The sequence below is a fragment of the Bison bison genome, unplaced genomic scaffold, assembly GCF_000754665.1.
Source record: "Bison bison bison isolate TAMUID 2011002044 unplaced genomic scaffold, Bison_UMD1.0 scf7180017864217, whole genome shotgun sequence".
Taxonomy (NCBI): domain Eukaryota; kingdom Metazoa; phylum Chordata; class Mammalia; order Artiodactyla; family Bovidae; genus Bison; species Bison bison.
Window position 1 is genome coordinate 1,285,603 of NW_011494789.1, and position 8,415 is coordinate 1,294,017.

General features: G+C 49.3%; 1 protein-coding gene across 1 annotated transcript; it reads left to right on the forward strand.

Annotated features, from left to right (window-relative positions):
- Window positions 1–1,515: 1,515 nt before the first annotated feature.
- LOC104992562 (spermatogenesis-associated protein 31E1-like) lies at window positions 1,516–7,251 on the forward strand. Its single transcript, XM_010845489.1, has one exon. It carries the CDS (start codon window positions 1,516–1,518, stop codon window positions 7,249–7,251), a length of 5,736 nt encoding a protein of 1,911 aa, XP_010843791.1.
- Window positions 7,252–8,415: the final 1,164 nt, after the last annotated feature.

Sequence of the window (8,415 nt, forward strand, 5' to 3'; positions counted from 1 at the left end):
AGTAAACTCCAGGAGTTGGTGATGGACAGGGAGGCCTGGCGTGCTGCAATTCATGGGGTCACAAAGAGTCGGACACGACTGAGCGACTGAACTGAACTGAATTATTCTTTTTCAGATATACATATATATGCTCTTTTGGATTCTTTTTCGTTATGTGTTATTACAAGATATTCGGTATAGTTCCCTGTGCAATACAGTGGGTTCTTGTTGTTTGTCTATTTTGTATATGGTTCAACTACTTTGTTTTGTATTAACTTTTCAACTAGTTTTCTTTTAAATTATTCTTAATGTCTGCCACATGAAAAGAATATTCTGCATATGGTAGAAATTAAATTGACTAATTTCCAGCAAATGAAATTATGCAGGTAATTTATGATTTTTTTTTCATTTTAAACCACAGGCTGAATAAGAAAGGACAGATAATATAAATATTTATAAACCAGATACATAAAAGGGTTGCAATTCTTTTTAAAAAGGGAGAATCCTTCTTTATGCTCTTCAAAGAAGGAAAACAGAAAATATTTTTATCTGCTTTAAAAATGAGTAAAAGGAAAGAAAACCATAGAGCTCTGTTAGTGAAATGAAGAAAGTCATATTATATATTGACACTGAGTGTCTGATGCTTGTCTAGAGACGGGAGACTGAGATTTGGGTCACAGGTTCTCATTTTTTTCTCTCAGCATCGAATGGATCTGAGAGGGAGAAGCAGGAGTAGGAAGAGAAGCGGAGCTGTGAAAGGTGAGTTCTGCCATTCAGCTCTGTGTGCCCCGGATGTTAGCTCCCATGCATCCAGCCCGGAGGGCCCAGAGCCTCTGGTTCTGAGGAGACCAGTGGAAGGTCTTTCCCTTGGGAAACCAAACCCCCCAGGGAGGCTTCTGGAAAGGAGAGCAGAACCCAGATACTACCCAGATTCCATGTACAGAATGAAGCTGTGAAGGGCCTGGATATAACTGTGGCCCTGCTTATAACCAGGTGCCTGTGGGTTGCATTGGACCAACAGCGCCTAGATTGGGAGGTGGGACTCCAGGTTTGACCATGGACACATTGTTTATCTTTGCTCAGATTTGTCTGTGCAGTGACCCCTGCCCTGCAGAGGCAGGTGAACACTGCAGGTTGTGAAGGCAGCAAGGGGTAAAGGATACGGAAACACTTTGTAAATGAGAAACCTTTTCATGAGCTTCACCGTCACTGTGAATGATAAAGTGGCGTTGGACACTAGTGCTTGGGCTCCAATATCCCAGTGGTGGCCCCTTAAAGAGATGGTGCACTCAGCCTCCTGTAAGAACCCTAGGAAGGGGCCCCCGCTTCCTCACCGTGACCCAGTCTGCTGATTTTCAGTTTGCAGAGATTGCCTGGAAGAGCTGGAAGGGATCCGCAACCTGGTTTTACTTCTTCAGAGGTAAAGAATCTTCATCTTCTCTCCATGGTTGCTCTTCCTCCCAGAATATCTGGTGTGACCCCAGGACTGCAGGCAGCCTGGGACTGAGCTGGGAGGGGAAGCCTTGGGAGTGGGATATGGCTAACGTCCTGGGGTGTGGGAAGCAGGAGCACTGTGAAGTCGCCATGGGGACCATGCAGGGCTGTGGCTGCAGGTGCCCACCCCTGCCTTGCCTCACATGCCCTCCTGGCCCTGGGGGTTCCTGGCTGCAGCTTGTGCCTTGTGTTCCCTGCAGCCATGTGGGAAGTCTCCTTGATAAAAAGAGTTTTCATCAGCTCTCCTGGCAAGATCCTCCTGGTGTGGGACAGGAAGCAGCTCCTGCTGGAGCCCACCAGCCTAGCATGGAGCCTTTGGAGGAGGCTGTTTCCACCATATCCCCAGCTCCTCTGACCCAGGACCCTGTGCCTTTGGCCTCCACCTTATCAGCAGAACCTCAAGACAGATCCAACTTGGAGAAAATCCCATTCGGTACTGTTGCAAAAAGCTCCCCTCCAGGTAACTCTTTTTCGGCATCTACCATCTCGGCCATGGCAAACCTTGGCCTCTTCACAAGCTACCCCATTTCTTTCCTGTCCTGCTGGTGGGACACTACCAAGGCCTTGTTCTTTCCCACCTCGTCACAGAGCAAGTCCTGGAAAGAAGACCTGTCCCCCCACCCAACAAAGGCCCCATCCTGGGGACGCAATATAGACAAGCATGTAGAGATTGGTAGCCCCTCATTTATCAACCCTGATGTCCAAAAGCTGCTGGAGATCCTAATCACCAAGAGAGCAGAGCTGAGGATTTGTAAGGAGGGAAAAAAGGACAGGTCATTCTCAGAGCAAATGAGCCCAGACTACCATCTGAACACTTCAGGGAATATGTGGAAATCACTGGGTACTGAGCAGGACATCACAACCCCTCAATCTTTCTGGAACGTGAAAGACAAACCAGAGCAGCTACCTGAGCCACAGCAGCTTTTACATCCTGAGAGTCTGAGGGATCACATAGAGCAGAAATACAGCCAGCTCTTTTGGGGTCTCCCCTCTCTGCACAGTGAGTCCCTGGTGGCAGCTGCCCTTGTCCCTGGGAGCTCCTCTCAATCACAGGCACCCTTTGTTTTATTCAATGGAATCTCTACTGTCTTTCCAGTCTCAATTCAACCTGAAATACCTTTAAGTCTTTCCCAGGACCCACTCTTGCCCTGTGCTGGGACCCAAACCCAGCCTTTCACTCAAAACTTGACTGTGTACCAGCCCCCACCTATGGTTCAGATCCAAGGCCAGCCCTATCTCCCATCGCCTCTCCTCTTCAGACCAACTTATTCTTCACCCCAGATGAGTACCTGTGGGCTCTACTATCTTCCATTTCAGAACAACCCACTATATTTTATCCCAACTGAAACTCAAAGTCTGGAGTACCCCTTGTTGCAGAAGCAACTGAAAACTGAGATGCTTTTACCCTCTGTGAACAAGAGATCACAGGAAGTCTTTAGCCAACTCATTCCCAACTGTCCCCAGGACACTGGGGAGCCCCTGGCCCAAAGGTTAGTCCCTGGTCCTCATGGAGACTTAATCAAATCTGATCTCCAGAAGCAACATCTTCAAAAGAAGCCCATAGAAGATCAACTCAAGGGGAGCCGGCTCCGCAGCATCCACCTGTCTCTACAACTGAGTTCATCTCAGTGCCAATTCCTAGTGACTTGTCAGGCCCAGGGCAAGCAAGGATCCTGGCAGCTGTCTGCTTTTAGAGGCAAAAGGAGCCAGAATGCCCAGAAGACAAGGTGCAGGTGCCCTAGGAGATCCCATCGAAGGAGTCAGATGAAGTTCCAGCTAGAAACAGATTTTAGCGAGGGTCTAAGGCCGTGTCTGAAGGGTATCTCGAAAGATCCCTCCAGGTCCAGCTTCCCCAAGAAGTTTCTGCAAACGAACTCTGAGAAGGAGTCAGAAAGATACTTGCTGAGGCCCTCAAAGAGTGATTTGCTGAGGCCATCAAAGAGTGACTCCAGAGATTACTTACTCGGTGGCCCAGATAAGAAACATCTAGAAAAAGTCTTAAAAGCCCATTTAGACAAAAAGTTGAGGCAGATTGATCAGGGTTTGTTCCCTGTGACAGTGCGTCGATCCTGGCTTGCCGCCACCCATGCTTCTAAGACCCACCTTCACAAGGAAACCAGAACTCTAGCATCATTGAAGCATTGGAAACCCCGTATAAATATCTCCCATGAGCTTTCTTTCCTCAATCCAAGCATTCAACAAATGCTGGAAGCACATATCATAAGATTTCGGGTAAGGCACAGGTGGGACACATCCAAACAGGGCTCTGAGCCTGTAAATCTCAAACCATCTGAAGCTCAACCCTCGTCCCTTCCAACATCCACATTTTCCCTCTCAGCCATCTGGCAACCTGGGCCACAGTCAAAAACCAACGTTTCTAAGTTCTTGGGAAAACCTCAGCCCCGTCAGGGAAAGCAAATGATAACAAAAGCATCAGTTCCCTCCCTGGGGAGTCCCCTCCCAGCTCCCATACCTGTAAGGTGGGATATCCAGAGGGCCCTGGGAAAGATTTCACCTGGTGACAGTTGTGGGCCCTCAGAGGCCCCACTGACTGGACAGAAGGGCAGGCCACCTTGTCAGATGCCTGCACCCAACTTCAAGGGTAGAACCCGGCAGAGTGGGACTGTCCTGAGGGCCAGGAAAAGCAGCCTAAACCCCAGTCTCAAAATGGAAGAGAGTTGGGGTTGGCTCTCAAAATATCCCTGCCATAATGCATTAATACTGGACATGGGCTTAAAGTCCCAATCTTCAAGGGCCAAACAGAAGGCCAAGGAGGACCCTGCCTGGGAAGTCTTCTTGGGTCCCACTGTGCCAGTCAACTCCCAAACCAGCAACATGAATCTGAGGAGATCAGATGAGCCAGTCACCAAGAAAACTCTGCCACGACCCACAAACTCAGTTGGCCAATATTCAGCGGAGCCACATTTTAAAACACAGGTGGCTAGTAAATTTGAGTTGGGAAGCAAGTTAGAACCAGAGAACCAGCTTCAAGGCCGTGCCACTGGTGACCTCCTGCAACAGTCTCACAATGATGTCCTCCTTCAAGACTATACCACTGGCATGCTCCTCCAGGACTTTGCCACCAACCTGCTCCTTCAAGACCCTCACACTGACTTGCTCCTTGCTGCAGACATCTTGGCTTCTCACAGGTCAAATTCCCAGATGGAATATGCTAGTGGGGACACACCAGCTTCACAGGTGCCATATGACCTCAAAGTGAGTGCACAGAGCACCCAGGAACAGCAGAAATTTCAAAAACCAAAACTGAAGGACCCATTTAAGAGCCAGAGAGAGATGCTTGCTCCAACTGAAGAGTGGAGGGACTTTCAGAGTTTCCAACCAGGAGAACATGAAGAAATGAGTATCCAGAGACAACAGAAACACAGGAAACCAAAAGTGAGGGACCCATGTAAGGGCCAGTTTGCCTCAGCTGATGAAGGAGAGATTTGTGAGAAGCTCGAGCCAGAAGATAGAGAAATCATCAGCCAAGGCAAGATGTTTGCTCCAACTGAGGAGAGGAGGGATTGTAAGAGACTCCAACAAGAAGAGGATGAAGACATGAAGAGCAAGAGGGAGATGCTTGCCATAGTTGATGAGTGGAGGAAGGCTAGGAGGCTCCGATCAAGAAGACAGCAGAAACCAAATGTTAGGGATCCTTGTAAGGGCCCATTTCCCTCAATTCAGGAGGAGGGGATCTGTGAAAACCTCGAATCAGAAGAGGATGAAGAAATAAACAGCCAAATTGAGATGTGTCCCCCAGCTGGGGAGTGGTGGGGTTTTAACAAACCCCTACCAAGAAGACTTCAAAAAACTGAAAGCCAGAGCAAGATACTCACCTCAACTGAGGCCTGTAGGGCTTTTAAGAGATTCCAACCAGGAGAGCCTGAAGAAATGAAGAGCCAGAGGGAGAGGCTTACCCCAACTGAAGAGTGGAAGAGTATTAGGAGGCTCCAACCAGGAGAACATGAAAAAGCAGAGAGTAGCCAGCGACAACAGAAACCCAGGAAACCAGAAGTCAGGGGCTCATGTAAGGGCACATTTTCCTCACTTGATGAAGGGGAGATCTGTGAGTACCTTGAACCAGAAGAGAGTGAAGAAATGAACAGCCAAACCGAGGTGTGTCCCCCAGCTGGGGAGTGGAGGGGTTTTAAGAAGCCTCCACCAAAAGGACATGAAGAAACCAAAAGCAGGAGCGAGATGCTCACCTCACCTGAGGACGGCAGGGCTTTTAAGAGGCCCCTACCCAGAGAGTCTGAAGAAACTAATAGTCAGAACAAGATGCTCGTCCCAGCTGATGAGTGGAAGGCTTTTAAGCGGCCCCCACGAGAAGATCATGAAAAAACAAAAAGTCAGAGCAAGATGCTCACCTCAACTGAAGAGTTGAGGAGTATTGGGAAGCTCCAAGCAGGAGAACAAGAAATGGGGAGTAGTCGACGACAACAGAAAGAACAGAAACCCAGGAAACCAAAAGTTAGGGACCCTTGTAAGGGCCCGTTTGCCTCACTTGATGAGGGGGAGATCTGTGAGAACCTTGAACCAGAAGAGGATGAAGAAATGAACAGCCAAACCGAGGTGTGTCCCCCAGCTGGGGAGTGGAGGGGTTTTAAGAAGCCTCCACCAAAAGGACATGAAGAAACCAAAAGCAGGAGCGAGATGCTCACCTCACCTGAGGACGGCAGGGCTTTTAAGAGGCCCCTACCCAGAGAGTCTGAAGAAGTGAAGGGCCAGAGGGAGGTGATAACCCCAGCTGCGGAGTGGAAGAGTGTTAGGAGGCTCCAACCAGGAGAACATGAAAAAACATGTAGTCAACGACAACAGAAACCCAGGAAAACAAAAGCTAGGGACCCATGCAAGGGCCCGTTTGCCTCAGTTGATGAGGGCGAGATCTGTGAGAGGTCCAAACCAGAAGACGATGAAGAAATGCATAGCCAAAGCAGGATGTTGGCCCCAACTGATGAGAGGAAGGGCAATTGGAGGCCCAAATTGGGAAAGTATGAAGAAAGGAATTCAGGACGAAGGGCTTCTCATACCAGAGTGATGAGCCAGTCTCCTCAGGCGAGAGAAACAGAGTCTCTTGGGGGCAAATACCTCCAGTTCTCACCAGAAAAGGAACAACTTTTACCAGAAAGCTACTTGAAAAAAAGGATGAGGCACTTTCTGCAGTGTCTTAGCGCCAATAAAAAAGACAAACAAATAGAAGAAACCTTTCAAAAAGGCAGGCCTGCATCAGCGGCTGCTCAGTGCCAGGAACAAATCAAAGACAAATTCATTGTAGATGGCAGGATTATTGATCCTGAGATGATTGGAACAGTTGTTGGACAGGTCCTGGCAGAGAAATTGGGGTTTCAACAAGGAACCCACGCCTCAGAAGTAAATCACCACAGAGAACAGCTTCAGGCCCTAGTGGGTGGGCATTCCCACCACCACAGGACTCTCTGTTCCTCGGAACAGAGAAAAACGTTGAAAACTTCAGCGCACAGTCACCAAGCCAATCCCAAGGACCACAGCCATCTTAGCAAGAGCAGGCATACCAGAGACAGGGGCGACAGGCGGACCTTCTCACCCAGGGAGCCAGAGTCCACAGTCAGACCCTGCCAGCATGGTCCAGGGGACCTGCACCATTGCTCAATATGCTGGCTTCAAAAATGTGTTTCCTCTGGTCAACAAGAGCGTGCTCCTCATGCCTCTCCTGGTAGGAAAATGTTTGTACAAGAAAAAATTCAGTACCTGCAGAGAAAACCTGTTTTTTCTCATGTTAACACATCATCTATGTGCTAAAGTCTCCTTCCTACCACAACTTTTTTTATTATTTCCCCAAAATAAATGTTTTTTTTTTTTTTTTTCTCATGAAAGGTGGTGGCCTCCATCTGTGCCCTGATGGGGGGAAAGGAAGGGCTCAGGGTCCACTCTTGCCAGCTGCCTGCTTTGACTTCCAGATGGGAGGGGGCTATGGAGAGAGGATGACCCCCAATGTGCACCCCAATTCCCTCACTGCACTTGAATGTTTCCATAATCACAGCATTACAGAAACAAGCAACAGCATTCAGGTGAACTAAACCTAAAGACTTCTCCCTTCTCAGGATCCAGCTCAGTCCTCTTCACCTCTCTCTCTACCTTGAACTTGTGGGGCTGTAGGGGAGGGATTTGCAGAGGCTGAAATTCCCCTCTGGCTCAGAAAGTGTCAGACATAAGCTCACATGTCAGAATAAGGAGGGGAGTTTGGGGGGAGTGCTGGCCCCAAGTCCAGGGTGGGAGAAACTTCATCCCCACATCTTGGTGGGATTAGATGACATCTGTCTTAGAAGCCCCTTCTCTCTCTGATGGAGCTGGGATTGAGATGGGCCAGGGCTGTCACCCTTCCTGTCTTTCTCGTGCTCTGGAGCAGATGTGAGGATGAGGACCACACTCTCAGCTCCTTCCCCGGAGGAGAGAACAGCCCTGATCATAGTACCCACCCTCGCCGGGTGAACGAGCAGGGGAGTGACTGTGTATGCAGTCACCAGGGCCAGGCTCCCAGAGTCAGGGGAGCCTCTGAGAAGGGAAGCTTCACTTCTCCACAATGTAAATAATCAGATTTCACAGGACCAGGAGCTTGGGACAGACCTGTGGTCTGTGACCTCTACCTATATGTGTAGGTAGGGCCCTCTACCTACACATGTGTAGGGCCCAAGGAGGCTCCCAGTGGACAGGTGGGACTTAACAGGCCCAGGGACTGTGCAGGGGTCATAGCAAGTCTCACCTTCTCTCAGCCTTGCTCATCCCAGAGCCCAGAGAGGGAAGAGACCAGCAGACAGGATGTGTCACGCAGCAGGTGGGAAGTGGCCTGTGGAGAAGGGTGCTGTCAGCTTTCGTATCCAGGCCCATCCACACAAGAAACCAGAGAGACAGGAGCAGTTCTCTAGAGTGATTCAGGGCTCTGTGTCATAGTCACTACTGAGTAGA